General features: G+C 39.4%; 1 protein-coding gene across 1 annotated transcript; it reads right to left on the reverse strand.

Moving 5' to 3' along the window:
- Positions 1 to 19524: 19524 nt before the first annotated feature.
- Positions 19525 to 24970, reverse strand: MRPS30 (mitochondrial ribosomal protein S30). Its single transcript, XM_051804800.1, has 5 exons — positions 24263 to 24970; positions 23871 to 24016; positions 22698 to 22800; positions 21221 to 21397; positions 19525 to 19832 (listed from the first exon to the last, which is right to left on the reverse strand). Exons 1-5 carry the CDS (start codon positions 24936 to 24938, stop codon positions 19564 to 19566), a joined length of 1371 nt encoding a protein of 456 aa, XP_051660760.1. The 5' UTR covers positions 24939 to 24970; the 3' UTR covers positions 19525 to 19563.
- Between the last annotated feature and the right edge of the window lie 542 nt (positions 24971 to 25512).

The raw sequence follows: 25512 nt of genomic DNA on the forward strand, positions 1-25512 counted from the left end.
AAGCCTATTAACTGTTCATATTTCATTGCTGTCTGCTAAATGAAGCACGATCTTTTTTTTCCTTTTTTTTTTTAAACAGTAAAAATCAGTTGGTACCACATATATCCAAGCTCCAAATATATGGTACTAAATGAAAGTGTTTTGGTTTTCTAATGCTTTAGTCCCACCAGGAAGTTAATAATGGATGAGATAAAATACATTGATTTAGTATTTTCATGAACTGCCTGTTCTGTGAGGAACCCTCTCCAAACTTGCACTGAAAACTATTCCTAAGAGTTTAAGCTACAGTATGATAGCTTGCTTAACTTTTCTCCTTATCAAGAACTACATCCAACTCCAGAATGTGCCAGTTCTATAGCTGGAGGCTGATGCTTCCTCCAAGGCTTTCATGATAGTAGCAGTAACTCATGTAAGTGGCATAAAAAAGTTCCCAAATTCCAAAAATCAGACAGTAAAACTGTTGCTCTGTGATGGCATCAAAGCCTCAGATGAAGCCAACAGTATATATCTTGAAAGTGCTGGTTTAGAAAAGCACTTCTCTAGCAAAATTGAAACAGAAGGCCCTTATGGGAACAGAAACAACTATACCCTATGCCCAGGCATGCTCAACATTCTTTAGGTAGCAGAGGGAGCACTGGCTGGAAACAGTCCCATCTGGGTTTTAAAGGAAGGTGGAAGTTTATGTCTGTCTTGCATTTCTTTTTATTTCATTCCAGGTTGCTGCAAGTTCCTCTCTGTGGGAGACCCACTGCCAACATGTGGCATTTCTCTGGCTTTAAAAGGACTCAAGCAGAGAGGTGGGAGAGGTAAAAAGAAGGTTGGTCTCATTTGTAACAGAACTAGTGTCTAATATTGCAGCTTTTCTTTTCTTCAGGATATCCACATCACCAAGTACAGCAGTATTTAGGCTCCGTCCCTTTTTGATTTCCTTCTCACCCTAATAACTCTCAGCAATACCCTACCATATTCACAGCCAAGATAATGACAATTTTCAGACACAAGGAGAGCAAACAGAAAACAGAATCATCACATTCCCTTGTTCATTCCCTGTTGCTTTTTTCATTCATTAAAAATGGGGGGAAAAAACCCCACATAAATAATCTGTTTTCATTTATGAAGAAAAAATTCTTGTATTTTATGAATACATGATGACCAGTAAATATTTACATGATCTAACACCTTCTTTCAACAGAAATATTGACTTCATTCAGATGAGCTTAAAAGACCTGCAGTATCACTGGGAATTTATCTCATAACAGAAACACAATTGCCTCTCCTTTGCCTTATTGTACTGTAAATGGTCATCACATGTCAGTGAAAAAGGAAGTACCTAGTTTTGAAAATTAATTACTTTGCCAAATTTTTTTTTCCCTTCCTTAAGCATGGGAGAAAGGTACAAAGACAGCTCAAGGAATGTATTTGTCCCATGGTATTCAGAAAGGCAGATCCAAAATACCAGGCTATGCATCCTAACCAGAGAGGGGGCTCCAGGGAAAGACTAGAAAAAGTTCTGTCATCTAGGCTCTGCACTGGCAGGACTGTGAGCAGTGGTGCTGTGGGAAGGCCTGGCTTGGGAGACCCTCCTCCACAAGGTCACCCTCAGCACCTCAGTCCTCTGCACTCACTCCTGTACACCGCATCCCTCACTGACCAGCTGAGGAAATACAAAATTTTGCTTTCTGAAATCTTCCTTCAGTTTACATATGTTCAAGAAACAACCAGAATCTCTTGTTAACTCATCACGATCAAAATCTCTACATCATCAAGCCAGGATGTTGCATCCAGAGATGGAAAGCAAGCAAAGCTGTTTTCAATTTTCCAGCAGCAATTCTGACAGGTGCAAATGCTATCTCAGACAAATAATGTCTTGAAGTACTTGAGTAAATTACTCCCAACTACTTCTGTCAGCCGTGACTGGAAGATATACATCTCATTTGCAGCCTCTGGAAATCTATAATATGTTCTTTGAAGATCTCTGGTGGCAAAGACTGAGCACTGACCTTCCCTCTAATTTGGATAAAAACATGAAATCCCCACTGGAGAAGCTCATGCAGTGATTTTGAATGGTAATCCTGCACATCTTCAAACAGCTTGCACAGTGGCTGACTGCAGTTTTGCTGTAGGACACAATTCCTGGAACTAATACATCACTGTCCTCATAATACCCAGCATCATGAACAATTGCATAACTAGAGCTGAGCAAATAATTATTTTAGCTTCTTTTTGTGCTGCATGGAGTTATCTCTAAATTGCAAGTACTGAAGACATAATATTAGATGAAAGAAAAGAAATTACATTTATGAAAATGACTAATCATTATTTCAGATATTTTCTTTTGCTTTCCTCCCTTCTGGACCACAAGGTTAGGGCAGGAAGGGATGAATGTTTATGACATATTCCCACTTCTCTTCCATTTCAAGGAAAAAAAAAAAGCATTCCATTTTGTTCTCCTTTTTTTTTCATTTGTTTTTTGTTGTTCAAGTAGTCACAATGATCTAGGCAACTCTCTACAGCTCAAAATCTGGCTATACAATTTTAGACACTATATGCTAACTAATAATAAAACCCTGCTTTCTAAGATGTAAAACCATCTCTTTCAATGGCCCAATTCTATCAAAGAGGTTTTATGAATTAACTTGTGGTCAACCTATCCAAATAGCTTTACTTCTTGCTCCTTTCCTAAATCAGAATGATAACATCTACAAAATCACAACAATATAAGCACTGTGAAAGGTTAAATTGGCATCCCAGTTTTAGGCAATTATACAGTACATCCCTTTCTCCCAGACAACAATAACCATCAAGGTGGTGAATACAATCAAAAAAAGTGGGTCAGGAGTAAAAGGGAAGATTCTCTCAATTTGAAACTTGATTTCACAAGAAAGGTTGAATTAGCATCCTGTCTATTTTTCAAAAAAGCAGAAATGCACTCTTTCATCCACAGATTTCCTACATATATCAAATATCCAAGAGATGCTTTCTCCTCTTCAGTACCACTAGAAAAAAGCACCACTGCACATGAAGGTATGTTTTAGCATTTGAAGAACCTAAATCTTTGGGGATTCAGAATCCCTGCAAGCCATACATTCTCCCAAATGCTGAGCACTCCAGCCTCACAAGCTAGTTTTTTGTTTATTTAAAGTTGTGATAGAACTTCACCAGACTCTAAGACTAAACCATAGTGGTCTGATGGAGTTTACCTCTGCCAAGGTCTTAACATCTGACTTAAATACCAGATCCAAAGGGCTCATTACCATGAAAAAAATCCCATTCTTCTTATTATAAATGAAAATGATTGTAACATACTGATTTGCAGTGATATCTTTACCTCTTTTAAAATAAAACATATTTAGAGGGTATTTCTCTATTCGTTTTTTTATTACTGATAACAAACAGTTTAAACTACACCATCTAATTTTTTTCTTCTGGAAACAAGAGCTGAGATGAAAAACATCAGTTCCACTGCATATTTTGCAACTGATCTTTCAATGACTGCAAAAAATCCAGATAAGGAATATGTCAATGTGTACAAGTCTAATGGCTTCACTGACTTCTAAAATTATTTTTTTAAACCATCCTATAAGCTCTTCATAGTAGAAGTCACAGTTTAAATATCAAAGCATGGTATACTTAATGGGAGACTAAAACAAGTGTTCTGTAATACTCCTGTGCAAGTAAGTTATGTTGAGGGGAAACTACAGGAAAAAGAACAAGTCAGAAGGATAATGAACTGCATTCAAGACATGCAGGGGAGAACAGCACCAAGACCTGAATTTATTTCAGAATATCAGAACACCACCCATATAACTGTGAGTGAAACAAATATCAAAGGCATTCAAGTGGTCATTCATCCCTGATGTGCATTATAGACACCTTTGGGCTCTCCTAGTTGGTCCATACTTCACTAGTCTTCATCACCGGTGGGTAGAAGACATCAGGCTGCAAAGGAGTGTTGCTTTGACTGTCAAAAAGGTGAGTTTAGAGATCTGAGATGTACTCTGTTAAGCAGCAAGGAGGAAAAGAATACCAACAACTCATCTTTCTTTCAGGAATTGTAGAGAAGCCCTCAACAAAAACAAAGAAGGCTGTGAACACATCTGCTTCAGCGGAAAGATTACAAGGACATCAAAAACATTCAAATGTCTGAACAAGGGACTCAGTGCACCAATTTAAAAAAAATTCCACTGTTTCCAAATTAAAAAGTCACAGCTACTCTCACAGAGAAAACAGAAAGATAAAGAGAAAGAAAATGAACACTCTACAGGTTCATTTCTTCATAAGGTTCCATTAACTATTCCAGCACCGTTTGTTCAGAATATTGCTGTGAGTTATTCTAGAAGCTGGCTCCTAACATAATATCCTATAGCTGCCTCATAGAAGTCGAAAAAAGTAACCTGGTCTTTGCCTTGAGCAGAGGACCACAAATTGTTTCTGCTGTTGCTTTTAACAGCACATTAGGTCACTTACCTTCCATATGTACAACTAAAAGAAGTTGTGTCAAATTGTAATATCAGTTACTTGAATATGAAAATAGGAAACCCCACCAAACCAAGTTTTATTAGTAACTTTTAATTCTCAAGTATTGTACTGTGGCATTAGTAGATAGAAATTAAAAGAATTTATTTTAAATGCATCTGTAAAGTATATAGAATATAACATACAGACACCAACAAAACACTGAACAAGTTAGTTCAAATACTAGTTGTAGTAACCCTCTGACTTCATGAAAATCAGTGTAAGCTCACTGATATTGATTCTTTTAAGATAGAAATGCAGACAATATCATAGCTACTGCTGCAATCACCATTAGTTGAAAAAGTGCATTTTACATACATATAATAAAAATAATGATACTTCACTCAGAATGGTGTAAAAATGTAAGCTGGGCAAGTTTGTAGGGATGTAGTATCTTTGTTTGGACCAAATGATATAGCCAGAATAAAACTAGACAATCTTCTGGACACTTGTTCAGGTCTGCAATGTTGTCCAAATTGTATTTCCCTCAAACAATTGGGGAGGTATAATTTGAAGCTTAGTATTCATGGGAAATTTGCTATAGACATTGTTTTGTCAAGTCATAGTTCTAAAGCCAGTTCCCATTAGTGCAAACTTATTTATTTCTTCATTATCTGAACTGTCAAACTTAGTTGTGATGACTGAAAATGACATATTTCCCTAGTCCTACATACAATATTTCAAAAGTAAACAGGTAAATAATTCACTAGAGTGTCACTCAACAGAAATTATAGCTTGAACTATAACTCCCTTCAGCATTAAGCTGAAAACCAATTTCCTTGCACTCTTTCAATATTGTAAAACAACGTTTGAAAACTGCATTTGCAACACTCTGCAGATCTAAGGAACAGTTTAATATTCATTGCTTGACATTTACACTAGAGATGGTCTCAGGAAACACAGTACAGTTGTCTCAGGTTCTAAACCAAAGATTCTCAGTGCTTTCATAGAAGTTGGAACAGTGATTTTGCCTATTTATTGCTAAGCTTTCAATTCAAGAGGTGTGTTCAGATGTACAGCTTCCATGTAACTTCAGCAGAAAGAGGAATCTAACCCTCGATGACTTGAACATCTAAGCTAGCCAGGAGTGAAACAATCAGGAAAGATTAACATTAGGGCTGTTGTTACTTACAGAGATGATGGTCATAGGAGATCCTGCTGTTAATCAGACATCCTCTTCAGTCCTGAAATTAGGTACTCGCCTTCCAAAAATAAGAGGGGAAATCATCACAAATATCTATCAGCTTGGAGAATAATGCTCTAGTTAGACCATGGCAAGACTCTTCATTTCCATATCTGACATACTTGCTCCAAACTGGTGGTTTCAATATCTATACAAGATGATTCTTCTTGATACTGCTTCATTTTTCCAAAGTAGATCATTCAAGATCCTCTTCAGAAGTTATATAGAGTATTAACTGGACAAAACACAAAATCTGTATGCCAGTGATTAAGAAGCTCTCTAGATTCTGGGAAACAGGGATTTAAATTGCCTGCAAAACCCAGATGAGCAGGAGTTTCAGCAATGACCTTCTGCATCCTAGGACAACTCCTTAGCCATGAGTGAAGTTTTGCGAAGTCTAGTTCATCTTTTGGCCTCAGAAAAGGCCACTTCTGCTTTATCTCATCTCTCCAGGTTTGTGTTCAGATGCATGATCGACCAGGGAAGGCCTCATCTGAGACTCGCTGAGGGTGGTCTCTGAGTCTTTGCTTTTAGATACGGTTCTAAGTGGCCTGCAGGGACATCAGTCCTTAAATACCTTTGTACTACTTGAATGGCAGATCATGGCTGGGCTTTGCGAACGAAGATTTGGGCGGCTCTATCCACATTTGCTACAGGCACGCTGGTGGCTTATGAGGCCAATACGTGACAGACATATCCGATTACATAAGGCACAGCAGAAAGACTCCTTAGATGGTGTATTCTGCAATACACGGTTCTTTCTGTGTTGCCTTTTTTCCTCGACAGTGATCCTGCGTGTGTTCTCAAAGGAGACAGCTGCGTTATAGACGGTGTGTCTCCAGACCTCCCAATTGGAGGCCAGAGTAGACCAGTTATGTTGATCAATATGGCCAAGGCTGAGATGTTGTTTCAGGGAGTCCTTGTATCTTTTCTTCAGGGCTCCTCTCATGCGGCAGCCGGTGGCAAGTTCACCATAGAGCAAGATCTTAGGGAGGCGGTGGTCCTTCATCCTTGAGACGTGCCCTGCCCATCGCAGCTGTGTTCTCAGTAACATGGCCTCAATACTTGTGACTGCTGCTTGCTCTAGAACAGATGTATTGGTCACACCAAGACCTTAAACCATCTTGTCCGGGAGCTGCTTTATGCTGATGATGCTGCCCTTGTTGCCCACACAGAAGCAGCTCTGCAGCGTTTAACATCCTGCTTTGCAGATGCTGCTGAGCTCTTTGGGCTGGAAGTCAGCTTAAAGAAGACAGAGGTCCTCCATCAACCTGCACCTCAGGAAGTCCCCCATCATCCCCACATCGCCATTGGCCAATCAGAACTCAAATTAGTCCAACAGTTTAATTACCTTGGTAGCCTCATCTCCTCAGATGGTAAAATCGATGGAGAGATAGACAACAGGTTAGCAAAGGCATATAGTGCTTTTGGAAAACTCCACAAAAGAGTATGGCGTAATAAACACTTGAAGAAAAGCACCAAGATCAGTGTTTACAAAGCCATAGTGTTGTCTACTCTCTTATATGGAATGGTAGATACTTAAATGATATAACTACTATCAAGTGAGCTGAGAATTTAGAATTCTAATGACACACATCTAATCACTTGGGTATCTAAAGATGCCTAAAGCCATAGGCATCTATCTATTTTGAGGGTCCAGCAGAGCTTATAAAGACGTCCAAACCAATTCATACTACTCATTACATGTGCTAGAGTAAAACAATCCACATGCTCCAATATAATGCTTTGGTTTGTAAGAGGGTTTGGATTGACTGTTTCAAACATGAAAACCTAAGGGGATCTCTAAACTCTGTTTGATAGACAGTTTTACTTGTTTAGGATTTGAAGAATAGATTGTACTGAGAGAGAGTACAAAATGAGAAAGGTCCTAAAACAAGATCTGCAATCATTCAAAAAACAAAGCGTAACTACATGGTCTGAAATTTTATGAAATTGAGTGCCTGATGTTATAAAAACTAATTTTATCCGTCCTGTTCCCAGGAAAGTATGGAGATTTAAAATACAAAACAGTAAGTACCATGTAAAAAATTTCTCCACAGAGCTCTTAGCCCAGGACAGCTTTTGACTGCAGCAAAATGGGAAGTTCCACTGATGATAGAGGAAGCCCAGTTATTTTGGGCCATTGTTGTGGTAGGCCTTTTACAAGGACTGAAAGTAAGCCTATGTGCAAAAGTGATGTTTGCCCAGAACTCGGGTTCAGCTTAGATGAATAATGAGTGACATAATCCATGTAACAATGTGGAGCAAAATAACTGCTCTGGACTCTTCCTTTGTGGTCCTTCAGTAGTTTTATAAAAATTGCATTATAGCAGTAATACTTTCAGTTTTTTCTAATGGCTAAGTTTTTCTAAGGACTACTTTCTTTACTAATGACTTTCATTCATTAGTAATTATGAATGCTGTTCATCAATATCCTTTTGGATTTTTCAAATTCTGTCACTATTTTCTAATATGTATTCTACACAATTTGTGGTCTGAACCAAATGTTTCCTTTTCAATAATTTATACAACAATTTATACCTGTATTATACACCAACTTTCTTTTCTATGACAATAATAGAAGTAAAACATGATGAAGAGTTCAGGCTATAATCCCAATCATTGTATTAGACCTCCTTTTGGTGATTTTTGTTATAAAAGTATGCAAAACAATTGCATTGGTCTGTGACATACAAAATCCCCTTCATATAAATGTAAATGCTGTATGTTCTTCTCTGTTTTGTTGTTTGATGCACTGTTTCTACTCTGTGTTTGCCTTCAGTGTTTTGTTATTTGATTAATGATAACAGGCCTCAAACTATTTCAAGACTGTACTTCTCCTGACCCATCTCACCCTCACTGTTCTTGAAAGAACTGGAGCCCTAAATGCATTATCTAAGGAAACATGAGTTAGACAAGCAACTGGTTCCAATCGCAGGTTGTAATCTCCCTACCCCATCAACCTCATCTTGCTAAATCCTCCTAAATCCCCTAGCTTCTGCTCCTCTAATCATGAGGGTTAGAGGCTGCAAGGGCTGCTTTTCACTTCATTAAAATTTCCTTTTAATCTTTTATAATCTGTCAGCACAGTACATAAACACCCATCAGAAGCTTATTCCTTCTAATTTCACAAAAGGGGATAATTTTACTATACATTCCATATTTGCAAAGTTAAGCTTCATTTCACACCACCATAAAAACCTTGGTCAGAAGGATGAATAGTTAAGCAGTTGAGCAAATGGCATTTACCGCTACAGCTGGGTGCATTATTCATTGTGAAGCATTTATTTGGTGAAGTTAAACCTTGGTTTTGCTTATGAAACATCCAAAAGCTTATCCCAAATTATTTCAGTACATGGGGCTCTTTTCAGAAAGAACATTTTGAACTGTGTTGTTGCCCGTGTGCCCTTTGCGTGACTGCCTGCCTAAATCAAACCAGATTGATTTTCCTTCTTGAGAGGGTGACTAAAACCTCTTTTAGAGAGAAACAATTGGTTACCCAAGTGTATACTGAATTGTTCATCCATCTTCTGTTATAAATTTTCAGAATTTGAGTGAGTAAATGAGCAATTATCTAAAAATTCAGTCCCAATTATTAATAATTTATATTTCCCCTAAAAATACTGTTATCTACTTATAACTCTACGCAACTTACATAATTTTACAGTTCTGTGGCAGAAATGCCATTAGATACATCGTCTAGGAAACCATACTATACCTACAATGCAAGCTTACAACATAAATAAGAAATGAAAAATCTCAATGACATTCTTTCAAACTGCATTCTCTGAGAGGTAACATGAGAAAGGTGTCACTCATGAGAGCAGCAATTTAGCATCACTTTCCTTCTCCTTCCCTTTGTAGAAGTCCAGATGGGGTTTTTGTTGTTGGTTTTTCGTAAACACAAAGCATTTAGCTCCTCTGTTTTTTCAGAAGGCAGAAACAAACATGAATATTAATATTTTATTCCCTACTCCACTGTAACCAGAAGACATCACTAGTCATAAAGATAGGCCAGCTCCTAGTCTTCAGAGCAAATCCATGAAGGTATCGCTTGAAGGTCTAAAGCACTTCCTTGAAAAGAGACTCCATAGAGCTGCCACTCACAAATTTGGTAAGACAGCAAGTATTTTCTCATGTATACCTTTGAAAATACGTTATAAAAAAGGGGGTGGCTAGTTCTAAGTATGGTTAGTTATGGAATTATGTGGTTCTGCACTCTCCTCCAAATTTCATCATAGGCTGTTTATTTTGCCACTATTCCTAGTTTGTTTAATGAACGTAAGTTTTGTTCTTTTTTTTTCCAGCTTTAATGATACATTTATATATAGTAATGCAGAAGCCAAGTATTAGAATTGCTATTCTAGTAAAAGCTTCAATAGAGTAACTCCAAATTTATACCAGTGTAACTAAGACTACAATTTGCATTCTACTAACTGCAGCAGAAGCTTTTCAGAATAGCTTTCTGACTAGTGAGAGTGAAGTAAAGAACATAAGGTTAAACTCCAACTGCAAATTACCTCCTTGGTTGTATCTACACTCCTCACAAACACTTTCCTATTCCAACTTTTTTTTCCTTTTTCCCCCAGAAGAAAGTGAAAAGAGTGGGTGTTTATTTGAAGGAAAAAAAATCACTCTTTTGCTCAAGAGAAGGGCTTTGCTTCCACTAGGTTCTCCTCTGAAAGTCATGCTGCAAACACTTATCTCATTCTAATATTTACATGGCAAAAAGGACAGCATCTAAATTTATAAGGCCTCACATTTTCTCCACACTACACATGAGGAATCTGCATCAGATTTAAACAACAGAGTAATCTCTGAAGTTAACAGTATGTAACACCATGAAAAACTCTTATGAAGTAAAAACTAATAATTAATATTTGGCAGTAAAAGCTCCATGGAAATGTTAGTATCTTTGAACCTTATTTGACCTGATGTCAGCATTGCATCCCTCTAGACTTCAGCTCCAGCACTGTACACCATTCATATGCCTTTTCTTACCCTCTGATGATTTGCTCCCTTCTGCCAAACAGATTATATACCATAACAACTGTTCTATCCTCCACAGGAAACAATAACTGCAATATCAAATGATTTTGAAATTGCTTACCTCAAAACTGGCTTGAAATTAAATATAATTTCTGTAGACTGGAGCTGAACACATTTATTTTAAAGTCTTGAATGTACCTAAATTTCTCTTGACTTGACTTTCCCTAATGAAATTCAGTAACCTCCTTCCCAAACATGATAAAAAGCTTTCAATATGCTATAATGCCACATCCCTTCTCCTTCAAACATTGCTGAAGACTCCCAAGCAAAAAAAAAAAAAAAAAAGGAATGTCAAAAAATCTCCACAGTCAACTTACAGACACAAAGCTGAAACAAAAAAAAATAAACAAAAAAGCAACAAAGAATACATAGAAGTCTATCCAGCTATTCCTTCTACTGGCTGAGACCAAGACAAGAAAAGTTTATCAGATGCTATTATAATTCTTTTTAAATAATTGCTAATTCTTCTGCATACAACAGTGCTCGATGTTCTGAAGGAGAAACATATTTCTGCACGAATGCCCAGTGGAAGTCAGCTTGACTACCAGACCAATTTCCTTGAGGTGACTGGAATACCCAGCTCAGAAGGACCCATGGAGCATATCGCTACCATATTTAAAGCATTACAAAACACTTCCAACAAAGATCTACAGCACAGAAAGAATCAAAGCTACAATCACTGGAAGAAAGAGGGAGACTGAAAATATCACTATCTTTGAATTGGCAGTGGCAGAGACACTAATTCTCAGGAGGACTGAATTACTCTTCAAAGGAGTCTCTCCCTTCAACTGACTCCAAAAGGGATGAAATTACAACATATAACAACTATGCTTCAGTCAAAGTTTTTCCATTAGGTAAGATAAGACTCCATGTTCAACTGAATATTTCTTAAACCTGCTTTAGTACCATAACTAGATACCAAAATTTTAAAGTACCTTAAAAGGGCAAGAGAGAGAAGCAAAGACCCCCTGCAGGATTTGTGAGACTGAGTCAATTTCTGGAATTCACAGGAGAGGTTGCTGCCCTGGTTATCCTACCTGAACTGAAATGCAGGATCTGTAGCTCATAGGCACCCAAAAGGGTCTACCCAGAAGGAGTTTGGGAGAAACAGGGTGTACAGTCTCCAGAGGGAAGACTGGCAAGAGCCAGGGAGGCTCCCGAAGGCTGGAAAGCCTGAGGGTGGACCATACCCTTTCCTCTACTCCCAGCACCCAAATGCTGTGGCACTTGCCCCTGTCTCTGAACACACAAATACACCTGCTAGCAGACCACTCTTTCAGATGATCTCTTCCCTAGTGTGTGTCAGAAGGATTTTGGTCACGAGTTTTAGTAAGGCATCTAGCCAGAGATGCCTTATCTTGGTTACTTAACATCCATATAATTTAAATACATTAATACCTAACCAGTGGAGCAATACACTTTGCATTAGTTTAATCCCTTTAGCTAATATTTTTCTAAGTAACCACTTTTAGATAATATAAATAATCTGTCCTCTCCTATAAAGACATTTCCTTTTACAGTCTCAAGATGCACAATTCACTTTTAGTCCACTTAGCTCGAAGTCTGCTTTTAGGAGACTCCTGTCTTCCCAAGTTTCCTTACAGTGTCTGGCTCAAGTAGTACTCAGTGAGGTGTTTCAGTCCATCCTGCCCTTTCCTAGGCATCTTTTAACACAGAAGGTAAAATGGTAACATCACATTTGACATTTAAACTTCATCCTCTTCTGTCAAATAGATTATATGCCATAACAACTGTTCTATCCTCCACAGGAAACAATAACTGCAATATTAAATGATTTTGAAATTGCTCCCAGTTGCTTCCAGCCATCCACAGATGCAATCCAGTGGCTTGCAACAAAAATATAGTTAATTTATTTAAGCCATAATTCTTTGTGCATGTGCGACATTTTCAGAAAAGCCCAGTAGATATATCTCCAGAGAGAGCAATTGTCCAAACACATAGTCATTATGTTAATTTTGTTTAGCATCTCTTTGATGCCAGGCCTAATGTACTAACTGTAACTGTCAGGCCAGTGTACTAATTCAGCTCATGGTCTGCATAACATACTATGTTTGCAAGATGGAAAAGCAGCACACTTCAGAAATAATGTACTGCCCAGTCTGAGCAAAGTTCAATACTTAGTAGATTTGTATTGTCATGAAATCTGATTGAACAATTTCAAAAAGCAGGTTAGTGACTTTAGAAGTGCATTTAAAAATCATCGAAATATCTATGTACCTTAGAAATCTAAAACAAAATTCCATTAAAATTATTAGGATTTAGGAATCTAACCTATTTAGATACCTTTGAAAAATCCTAGTGGGAACCTACCTTACTGAAACATTAGGTATGTAAGTATTTTTTAAATATCCTGTCATAAATGAGAATAGTAATAGTAGTAATAGTAATCATCATCATCATCATCATCCTCACCCAACAGCCAGTTCCAAATCAAGAATAAAATGCTATTAATGCTTATTTCTTTCAATTATAAAATCATCTAATAGTGCAAATCTCTTGTGTAAACACAGTAACAGACCTATATCTTATTGTCCTACCAAAGAGTCTGACTCTTAACTCCACCTCAATCTTTATGCTTTTGGATACTTTCTCCAAGAAGGGGGCATTGCTGCTCCCCCCATCTTTCTTTGCTTTCAACTTGAGAAGCTTTTCATGGCAAGGTCTGTCTGTGTATCTGCACAAGATTTCCCAAAGAATTGGTGTATCTGCCCTATTAAGACAACAATAAAATATTTAACATGAACTTCTTAGCCACAACTGGATTAGAGGGGATCATTAATCACATAGGTGAAACACTATATACCTGCAGAAAGAGAGGTATCCTACTCTGACAGTTAACACTGGGAGTTTCAGGAAATGTTTGAATTTGTTATGCATGCTTGCATACAGCATAAACCAATGACATTCTTATACCAACACTACAGGCTGAGTCACCACTGCCCCATGTTGGCTTCTGGAGTGAGGAAGACACTTGGGCCTTTAAAAGGTCACATGTAAGGAATTACTGTAGGGATAGGAAACTCAGACACAAATGTGATTTGATATAAACTTGCAGACACAGTAATTCAGTACATTCTTGGTGTATTCTTAATTGTATTCTTGGTGTCAGTACTCTGCCAAGAAAGGAAGATGTAATATAAGGGTCTTCTGCTGAAGCCATTTGCAGCTGCATGACAAGTAAAACTTATGCTGAATTAACGCATAACCATGGATGGCCACAAAAAGACCAAAAGAGAGAAGGTTCAGGCCAATGCTCACTGTTTATCCAAGTCTCCACACATGGTTTCTTCCTACACATCTACAGTGTCTTATCTATAAGCTGACCACTAATTTATTTTCACAGAATTGTAGAATGGTTGAAGTTGGAAGACACCTGTTGATTAGTCCACTCACCCTGCTCAGGGCAGGGTCATCAACAGCAGGTTGCCCAACCTGATCCGTCTGATGTTATTTCCAAGGATGGAAACTCCACATCCCTCTTTGAGCAACCTGTTCCAGAGTTCACCTGTCATTATAGAAAAAAAAAAAAGTTTAAGTAGAACTTCCTGTTTTTCAGGTTGTGACCAATTCCTCTTGCCCTCTCACTACAACTGAAACAGGCCTAGCCAAATCTTTCTCACTTTTTCCCATCATGTATTTTTACACAGTGATCAAATGTCTCCTGAGTTTTCTTTTCTCGAGGTTAAATAATCCCAGAACTTGAATTTTAAAATTCCAAACCGTAATCAACTCCAATTACCTAAAGAAATGTGCCAGTGCTGAAACTGATTAAGAAAACCCCAACCAAACAAAAGGCCTTTACAGGCTGAAATTCGAGGTTGAAATGTAAACCTGCACTAGGATATCTGACTGACAAAAGCATGCATATTTGCAGTGCAGGTAGTCTTGTGTTACAAGCTACACTTTCCAACAGAGAAAACAATCCTATATTGTGTCCCTTGAGAGCAGTGATAAAGTGTACTGACTTGATTACTGATTTAAAGGAATGCTGAAAGGATAAAAAGAGAAAAGAAACAGAAGGAAGATTTCCTTTAAAGGAGACACTTTCAGATCAACTCTTCTTGCTATACAACTAATGAAGTCAAGCATTGCTTACTAGGAATGAGAAAGGTAATACAGAGAAGATTCTGTAGGAGATTTAGTTCAATAAATTGAACTTCAAATATCTATAAAAAAAGAAATAATGAATGCCCATTCCAAGAATACTTTAGCTAAAGACAAAACCTTCAAACTATGCAGAAACCAGGCACAATAGAAAGAGAGGATAAAAATTATTGCAGATATTTATAGGTCAATACAGCTGAGCAGACACCATAAAGCTGCTGACCTGTATAGAATTATTTATCTTTCCCATAGCATAAGCTATACTCATTTAGTACTGCAGACATAAAAAAGCATGCCAAGTGTTCTTCTGCCTCTTTGCTTTCTTCAAGGATTTTTTTATACAGTTATAAATTAGCTCATCATAAAGCATCTGTTACCAATGTTAAGTAGCCTACCCAGATCATTTTCAAAGCTACGGAAACAATCGATAAGTTCACATATTCAAACTCCAGCTTCAAGACCCATGGGTTAGTTGCCAGGCCGAATAGCATGGCAGACTTTAGACTGGCTTCCTTCATTCTGAACTAGATATGAACAATCCCTTTAATTGTAAACTCCTGCTCCTGCAGGAGGATGTAGTGAAGTTCACAACTTCCTCCCTTCGAATCACAACATGCATTAATAAATGTATAAATAGTGTCCATATACTAACTTCTTGTAGCTTGTAATTCTTCCTAGTCCATTTCTAGATGTAGGACAGCCAGATCTTCCAAGAAACTCAGTTCTAAAAAATTATTTTACTGGGTATTTATCAAGTAAAGTTTACCCCATTTGTCAGGATACTAGAAAGGGGCTGCAGCACAACCCTTGTAACCATTACTGGCCTACATTTACTAACATCCTCTATAGTTCATGGTCCAGGATTTCCAGAATCAGAGTAGGAGGAGCTTCTTTAATACTATACAGGAAACCCACTTTCACTGCTTCCATCAGAGGTATACTGCCAGTATGTCAAGTGATCAATTGACTCTCTCACCAATAGCTGACTCCAAGAGCTGCTATTGCCTCAGAAAACCTTCATCTGCATCTGAGACAAAAGTGGGTGTCTTCTCCAATGACAAAAAAACCTGAGTACAGAAGAAATAATGGGAGAGGTTTCTGCATGACCAAAATAAGGCTATAACTGCTGAAGGTATTTCTCCTGCCTGAAAGGAAATGGAGCTATCTATCCAAACAACTTGGTGCAACATGACCCTGCGGAGACACAAGAAACTTTCAGTCTTCCCATCTCCTCCTCTCCACTTGAATTTTCTATTCCAAGTCACCACTTGTAGTCTTATAATATGAAACAACAATACACGCAGAATTTCATAGATCAGTTAGCCACTTGAAGGTGATAAAAGTTTCAAGTAAAATAGTTCAGTACTAGAGAAAATTCATGCCTCATTATGTAAAACCCAATTTTTAAGAGTCCACTTTATGTTCCCTTGTGTTGTCCTCCAATAGGCCTAAGCAGAAACTAATACAGGAAAAAGGATCCAGACTTTGAGACTTCCATCCTGTGTTTTTGAATCACGTTTTTTTTGTTTCCTTTAAACAGCAAACTCAACAATACAGAGTGCTAAAGAATGGCACTCTCATGAGACTCAGAGGAGTAAAATCATGGGAGGTTTCTGGTGAGCAAAGCTGAAGAATGGGAACACAACAGCTTCTCAGTTTTCTATTTTTTAAACATTTAGTAGGTATACAATATTTAAAAAAAAAAAGCCCAAAAGAAAACAGTTTTTTTTACTTTATCATTGTAAGGCAGCATTGAGCACCCTGAATAGACGAGTACGACATAGAATCATCAAATGCTTTGGATTGGAAGGGACCTTAAAAAACATATTATTCCAACCCACCTGCCATAGGCAGGGACACTGCTCACTAGAACAGTGTCTAGTGACTAATGTCTAAGCAATGTCTAAGCACCATCCAACCTGGACTTGGAGATGAAAGATTCCTGTACAAAGCTGCATACATTAGGATATCTCAACTTTGCCAGTCAGTGACAAAAAAGCAGAACAACGCCCATTAGTTTTTCCTCACCAGAAGGTAAAATAGTGCCACCCACTGTTTTTCCCTGTTGCAGAAAGCAGAAAGCTAAGTTGGTACTTTGCAATTGATAAAGTGCCAGCTCATGCTAAGCCTTCCTCCCTCACTCCCAGCTCTGGGTTCTACTAACAGGAGACACATCTACAGTGATATTTCAGTCAATAAGAAAGCTGAAGAATAGAAAAAAGTTCTCTGAATTTGCACTACTACAGCTGAAGCCACATAGGATAGACAAAACACTAAATCACTGAAAAATTAGAGGCTTTTAAACTCTGGGAGCTAGGCTTTCTTGGACTTTACATGTCAGCTTTCACAGGTACACTTTAACTGTGAGTCTCAAGCTGAAGACAGTACCATATTGCACCAACTATAAAGATTGTGATAGGGTCAGAATATTCAACCGGTGTTTTTTCGTATTCTTCCATTCATTTTGCATTGTCCCTTTAACACACTAGAGAAAAAATATCAACCGCCCCCTTTTAAACCAGGTCACATGACATTCTCTATAACCAACATACTTACCCAGCAGTTTATCATCTATTTCTATACGGATCATTATTTTAATTCAAAGATCAGCACTTATCAGAACTGGTTAAGAAAAAAATCAGTATTTAAGGACTTCCTACTTCTCTTAAAACATAACCAATGCTTGTGCACATCTTACTTATTCAACTTATCCCTTTCTGGTGGAGAAAGTGGCAATGCTTTCCAACATTGAAAAGTACCAGTCAAATAAGACCCTGCAACTACTTCATCTGCCATTAGCAAAATACTTTGTACGCCAGTTTACAGCAGAAGGCGGGTTGTTGCTCTTTCTGAAGACTAAGCAGGCCAGTATTTCAACATTAGTTATATATGACTCAGTATGGTCTCTTTAAAAACAAACTACTTGACTCTTTACAAGCACACTGGAAAATTCCGAGGTCAGTTGCAGTGGATGAAAGTACATCAAATCCTAGGCATGTTCAATTATCTCAGAACCAGATACATTTCACTGATAAGCAAACATTCCTAAATAGTCCTTGTATCTTAGCAGGGCCTGTTATAATAGGTCAAGGGGTAACGTTTTAAGCCTGAAGGTGGTCGATTCAGGCTAGATATATGGAACACTTTTTGCAAAAAATTAGGGTAGTAAAAAAAGGTTGCTCAGAGAAGTGGTAGGTGGATGCCCCATTCCTGGAAATATTCAAGGTCAGGATAGACAGGGCTCTGAGCAACCTGATCTAATTGAAACTATTCCAGCTGATTGCAGGCTTGGACTAAACGACCTTCAATGGTCCCTTCCAACCCAAACTACTCTATATTTCTATGATGTTGTAGCTTATGAATCAGAGATCCTTGCTGTGGTTGGGGCTCAGCTGTGGTCTACTAAAAACACCCATAAAACACCCAAGAATCAGCAATGAAAACATCAAGATATCTACAGATGAAATCAAAGACTAAAGGGAAAACTGTACTCTCCAAATGCATTTGAGAGTACTCTGTGTGATTCTGGAGGTGACAACGTAAAAATGTGCATGCAAGTTTACAACACAATCTTTGGAAGCAACTTTCATCATAACTCCTGCTCCATGTCTAGAAATTTCCCTTACTATAAAATTAAATTGCCAACCATTCACTTTTAAGAAACATTTTTTATTCTGAACTCACTTTCTCTTTAGAATGTGTAACTTCTCTCAGGTACAAAATTAGAAATTTATCATCTGTGATGAATATCAACCCAGTAGTTTCCTAGTGATACTATCAGATGGTCACATAAATTCACACTTTGCTGTGACAGTTCAATATAAACCTGTGGATCTGCTAAAAGTACTCATGTGTAGAGCAACAGGCTTTTAACAGTAAATAAAAGACATTCAGGTACACTGGACATTTATTTGTCAGTGTACAGTAGTATACATTAAAAAGAAATAAGGCCCAAATAACATAAAATATGTTGTGGTAGGGGAAAAGAGTTTTCCCCCTGAAGTTATAAAATGGTAAAACCCCAGGGGGTGATGACCCTTGGAGTTTGAGCCAATGAGTGCTTCTGCAAAATATAAACATATCACAAGCAGACCGGAAAAGAAAGTAGTGGTAGTTGTTGTTGAAGAAGTAGCCATGTTATGAAAGCCATGAGCTGAGGGGCAGGAGCCCCGCTGGGAGGCTACACAGACTTGGAACAGTGTTAAACTGGGTCAGGTTCTGTAGCTGAGAGCTGAAGGAGTTTCCTCAACCGTGAGCAGCAGAAGCGGCAGCAAAAACAACACTGGCTGGAGAAAGTGGCAGAGAGCCAAGAGATATTTTGGAAGGGAGAAGAGATTTGATCCATTGTAAATACTGTTTTGTCATGATAGAAATAGTTAAGATTATATATAATGTATTGCAGTATTTATTTTGTACAGTCATTGTAATATATATTCCCTTCCCCCCCATATTGAGTCTCGTGTAGTGTCTGGAAAACCCATCTCACACTGGGTTGAGATGTGGGAGGGGGGCTTGGACTAGGGAAGTGGATTTTAGAGTTCTCAAACCATGACATCCAAATAACATAAAATATGTATATAGTGTTTGCTAGAAAAATACCTGGCTAAAAATAAGGCATATTCTAGTTCATACTTCATGGAGTTACAATGAAGTTCAGGCACATACAAAGCAACACTTTATTGATTAATGATTTACAACTCTTTTGGTCTATTTAGTAGAAAACGAACCAAATGAAGCAGAACTTCATCATTAAAATCTTTCACATTACCATCTTCCACAACATCATACAATGGCTTACTCTCTGTACCCCAACAGATATTCTTTCGAGGGTTATTTTTAATAGTTTCTGCAGTTAGCGCTAAAGTATTTAGCTGGTAACAAAAGAAAGCAAAGTATTTTCCATCAGTCACTACTGCTTGTGATACAAAAGGACGAGTCACATCTGCTTCACTCCAGAATCCTACAAAATAAACAAATACAACTAGTTATACAGGGCTTGAAATTTCTATTGGCACACATATCTAAACCCCAGTCCTGAAATACAGAAAAATACTGGGAATTGCAGCAGCTGCTTAGTAGGGAAAAAGTCCTGTTTGCTTTTTTCATACAGACTAAACAAAACACAACTAGCAATAAAGGGTATGTCCAAGATGTGGACATACTTGTGTTTTGAACACAGTTCCCTATCACCAACTGATAAAAACCACTTGCTGATCAGCCAAGTGACTTCTCCCAATCAGTTAAGCAACTAATGCATCCAAAGTCCTGCAAATGAGCTGAGGGAAAATGTCTTTCAACTATTCCATGCTGCTCAAGGGCAAGAACATTTGTTTCATGACAGAAGCATGCACATGTATCCATGAACATAACTTACTAGAGTGACCAACCAAACACTAAGAACACTGTGTTAGTATTAATGTTTCAAACCTCCAGTAAGCATTATTAGTATTTTTTAAATATTTACCTATTTATCCATGCATTACATTTATGCACTAGCACAGTAATATTCTTAAAAAATACTTGTATCAAGTGCGATGAACAATGTTAGAAACTGTTACAGAAAAAAAAAAGTCACAGATTTGAATCATGCTGCCCTTTTAACTCGTGATGTATTTACAGCAGCAACCAGCTCTGAAGCCAAGATTTACTTGAACATTTTAGGTCCACAAAGTTAAGTCAAGCTTTCTAAGACACCGTCACATGAAAAATTTGATGCAGAGCCAGAAATATACTTCATAGTCAAAGGAATTTCTTTCATGTGTTGTTTCTAAAGTGAAACTACAAACCATCGGGTATCTTACAGTAACACTAGGCAGTCATTATATTTATGAGAATAAGCAAAAGACTGATCTGATCTATCCATCCAGGTCTTGTGGGAGTTTTAGACCAAAGTAGGCATAAAAACCTAAAGTAAGGCTGCTGACATTTTTCTTTCACTCACTGTAGTTTCATAGAATTGAAGAACTACGAAAAGAGGGGCTAAGCAACATAGTTGTTTCAGAGGAAAAAAAACAAAACTGCTTGATACCTACCACATTTCCCAGTAACTACGGTGGAAAGAGCAAGTGAAAGAAGAATTGAGGGTTTTGCACAGGCTTAGCATTATATATGAAAAAATATTTTTCTCTGTAATTAATTCCCCCTGAAACAAAGTACTCAAAGACAAAGTTTTAACTCTCTTTTGTAAGGTCTGCTTCATTCATTAGTTCAATTTAATCTGTAAAGACCTACTTAAAAGATGGTCTTCAGAAGCAAAACCATGAGAAAAAGGGGGTGGTGAGAAAAGGTTAAAGAACTTCACAGCAGGCATTCACAACCAGGAAGAATTTGTAAAGCTGACTGCCTCACCTTGATACATTGCTTGTGCTGCTGTCCATGCGAAGAGACTTGCAATACCATTTGATCGATAAACAACTTCAATCTGATCCTCAAGACGTGCTTTTATGAGCCTCTCCCGCTTTAGTCTATCGGGAATAAGATGAAACTGGGTATGCCCGTAACAGCATGGATCTGCCACCTTCGATCCTGTGTTCCCCAAAATGAAAAAATCAGAAAGAGAGAGACCGCTTTTATTATGCACACAAATACATCTTCACTATCAGATTCTAAACGTAACGTTTGAACCTCTACTGTGGATCTGTGTAAATGTTGAGATTCTGGGTGAGACTGGAGGAGCTGCCCAATTCCAAAAGGTTAAGAGTTCACATACTAAAATGTCTCTGAAGAGATGTATCAAAATTCAAAGGTAGTTTTGCGTTAATTTTCTATTCAGCTCAATTCTTTCAAGAAAATTTGGACACAATACCATGTGCAGGAGGATGCTACTCCCCACTGCCTAATTGACATGAAATCTCAATAGAGATTTATATGCTGCATATATTTATAGAGTATACCTACATATGCAGTCTCATCTCCTCGGATGGTAAGATCAATGGAGAGATAGACAACAGGTTAGCAAAGGCATATAGAGCTTTCAGAAAACTCCATAAAAAAGTATGGCGTAATAAACACCTGCAGAAAAGTACCAAGATCAGTGTTTACAGAGCCATTGTGCTGTCTACTCTCTTATACGGTTCCAAATAATGGGTCATCTACCACCACCACCTGCATCTCTCAGAACACTTCCATCAATGTTGCCTCTGTACAATCCTAAACATCCACTGGTCAGATTATGTGACCAATACATCTGTTCTAGAGCAAGTAGCAGTCACAAGTATTGAGGCCATGTTGCTGAGAACACAGCTGTGTTGGGCAGGACACGTCTCCAGGATGAAGGACCACCGCCTCCCTAAGATCCTCCTTTATGCTGAATTTGCCACTGGCTGCCACAAGAGAGGAGCCCCGAAGAAAAGATACAAGGACTCCCTGAAACAACATCTCAGCCTTGGCCATATTGATCACCATAACTGGTCTACTCTGGCCTCAAATCGGGAGGCCTGGAGACACACCATCTATAACGCAGCTGTCTCCTTTGAGAACACACACAGGATCACTCTCAAGGAGAAAAGACAACAAAGAAAGAACCGTGTCTTGCAGAATATACCACCTAAGGAGTCTTTCTGCTGTGCCTTTTGCAACCGGACATGTCTATCTCGTAATGGCCTCATTAGCCACCAGCATGCTTGTAACAAATGTGGGTAGAGCCTTTCCCAAATCTTCATTCACAAAGCCTAGCCATGATGATAGCTACATATAAAAATGCACAACTTTTTTCAGCTGATGGGAAAAGAAGAATTTAGGTGGGTTTTGTTTGGGTATTGGTTTTTGTTGTTGGGGTTTTTTTACAAAAAAAAAAAGTTAACATTTCATGATTAGAAGCTCTTACCTATATACACCTTATTTTCATACTGCTTTTTGAACAACGGCAGTTTGGATGGTTTGTGATTAATAACGGGAACATCTCCCAGATTTGAATCCAGGGGTACAACCTTGAAGGCAGTAGAAGAAAGAAAAACCATGATGTAAGATCTGTTTCTGACATCAAGCTTTACATATTACAGCACTCTCTGGTCAGACAGCAGAAAGTGCAAATCTTGCTTACATACACCATATAGATAACCTCAACTGAAATTCATTTTTTGCAACAGAACCTTTTGCCTTGTGATGGGTGCTAGCACAGTCATCCTACACTGAAGTCTTATTTTTCTGCAACATACAAAATCAATGTGAGAAATGATGCTACCAAAGTTGCCAGTTGGTACTATCTTCAAAATCAGAATCTGCTTATGTAGAAAAACAGCTAAAACATTTCTAGCAGTAGCTAATAAACTAACTTGAACTGGCAGAGTGAGTTTACAGATTCGGTGTTCTGCATTGTACATTTTTAATTGCCTAGACAGTTCTTCCAAAAAGGTCAAGTTTTGTAGCATCTGACAGTACTAACTTAAGCAAATTTTACAACTAAGTTATTAATAAAGGTTCTGCATTTACAGAAAGCGCAGTAGTTTTTTGTTTCCGGTGTAAACAGAACAACCAGACCCACGCTGCCTACACAACTATCATTGTATGAACCTGCAAGAAAAATACTAGTATATTGAAACAAAATATACTTCCAGAAAACTGAGCATTCAAGAAAATAACTGTTAATTAGTACCAACAGGCAACAGAGCTCACATTCAGACTATAAGTGCTCTCTCTTACTCCATTCTGTTCTTCACCATTCCTAACGTACTATTTTTCTCCACTGAAAAGAGAACATTTCACAACACATTCCTTATTTATGCCTCCACTTCCAAGCATAAAATGTTAAAAACTGAATTTAATTAAATGTGCAATTTAAAGTGTAAAGAGGATCAACTTAGAGTTCAGGAGACTGTCTCAATATCTACAGAGCAATTACCACAGGGTAGTAAGGGAGCTAAGAATTGAAAAACACACTAATGTGCCACATGTCTGAAAAACCAGTTATTCCACACAGTACCTGCTGCATGGTTTCAGAGGCTGCCTGAAACAAAAATGAAAACGAATGTTATTAATTTGCTGTTGGAAACATGCCCACCTGGGGAAGCTGCTTTGGCGCACGGATCTGGAGGTGTGGCTTATCGTCTATCTGGAATCGCACAGGATCAACTCTACCCTTCCGATGTCCATGAGCAACAACTTCCTCACCATGATGCCAGTAATAGTTAACTTCGGGCTTTAGATCTGAAACAGAAAAGAAGAATACAGAAAAACGTTGATTGCCTCTGGGCATTTGAAACTCTCCCAATTCTTCTTTTGCTGCAGCCAAACACAACATCCCTAATCCAAATAGAATGATGGAGACAAATTACTAGTGATGGCCTGAACATCCGATCTGAAGAGCTACGCCAGCGACACTGCTGCCGGCTGGGACTGACCCCACCGCCCTAAGGCTCCCGCATCCCCTTCTCTGTCAGCCCCACTCCGTACCGAGGGAGGAGGTCGCCAGCAGCGGATTGTGGCCGGACAGGAACGCAGCGAGGGTGGAAACGAGCTGCGTGAGGAAGGGACCAGGTGTGTGCTCCTGGTCACGGTACAGGAACGGCCGCTTTTTGTTCTGATAGAAGCTCTCCTGCAGGAGGGCGTCGCAGGCCAGGGAGCGCAGCTCGCCCATATCCAGGGGTGGGAGCGCTCCCGCCGCGGGCTCCGGGCTTGTCGCAGTCCCCGAGGTTGTCACATCCCCCGAGCTTGTCGCAGTCCCCGGGCTTGTCGCAGCCGCCGGTGCTCCCGCTCCCGGGCCTCCGCCGGCCTTGGGCGCCGCTTCCGCCGCCACCGCTCCCGGGGGCATGCCCGGCACGAAGACAGTGTTGGTGAAGCTGCGGTACCAGCGGTCGGCGTTGATAGCGAAGGTTTGCGGGTACACCATGTACTTGGGCCGCTGCAGCTTCTCGTACAGCCGCAGTTTCTCCTCCACCGTGGCCGCAGCGTGCACTCGCTGCTTGAAGTTCTCCCGGCGCCGCTGCTGGGCCGCCTTGCTCTTGGCCGTGATGGACGCCACCACAGGCGGGTAGAGCGGGCCGGAGGTTAGCGAGGGGCTGGTGGGCTCGGCCTGCGAGAACCAGCGGCGGCCAGGCCGGAGCAGCCGCCGCGCCCCCAGCGCCGCCATCTCCGGAGCTGCGGCACAGGGAGGGGCGGAGCGGGAAACCGCGACACCTGATTGCCCACTAGGAATCACGTGGCTAGCCAGTCATCCAATGGGGGAGCGGCTCCTCCTCTGGCGGTGCCGCCGGTGCAGGAAGAGACGGGGCCTTTGGTAGTCACGTGACTTGATGGCGCCCATTCCCGACGCGGTACGACACGGCGGGGCTCATGCGCATGCGCAAAAGAGGAATCTGTGCCATCACTGCACCGGAACTACAACTCCCAGGATGCACAGCCGGGACGACCCGGAAGTGCCGGGTGGGGCTGTCATGCCACCCGGAGAGCCGCAGAATCAGTTCGGAGTTTGGAAAAGGCCTTTTGGGATCCTCGAGTCCAAGCTGTGACCGCACACCAGCTTGTCAAGGAGACCGTGGCACTCAATGCCGCGTCCTTTCTTTTCTTAGGCACTCCCAGGGACAGTAACGCCACATCCTCTCTGGGCAGTCCAGTTTAATGTCCAGTCACTCTTTCATTGAAGAAATTCTTCATACTGTCCAACTAAACCGCCCCTGGCACAGCTTAAGGCTATATCCTATTGC

The sequence above is a fragment of the Manacus candei genome, unplaced genomic scaffold, assembly GCF_025592945.1.
Source record: "Manacus candei isolate 608988 ecotype Guabito, Panama unplaced genomic scaffold, ASM2559294v1 h1tg000061l, whole genome shotgun sequence".
NCBI lineage: Eukaryota > Metazoa > Chordata > Aves > Passeriformes > Pipridae > Manacus > Manacus candei.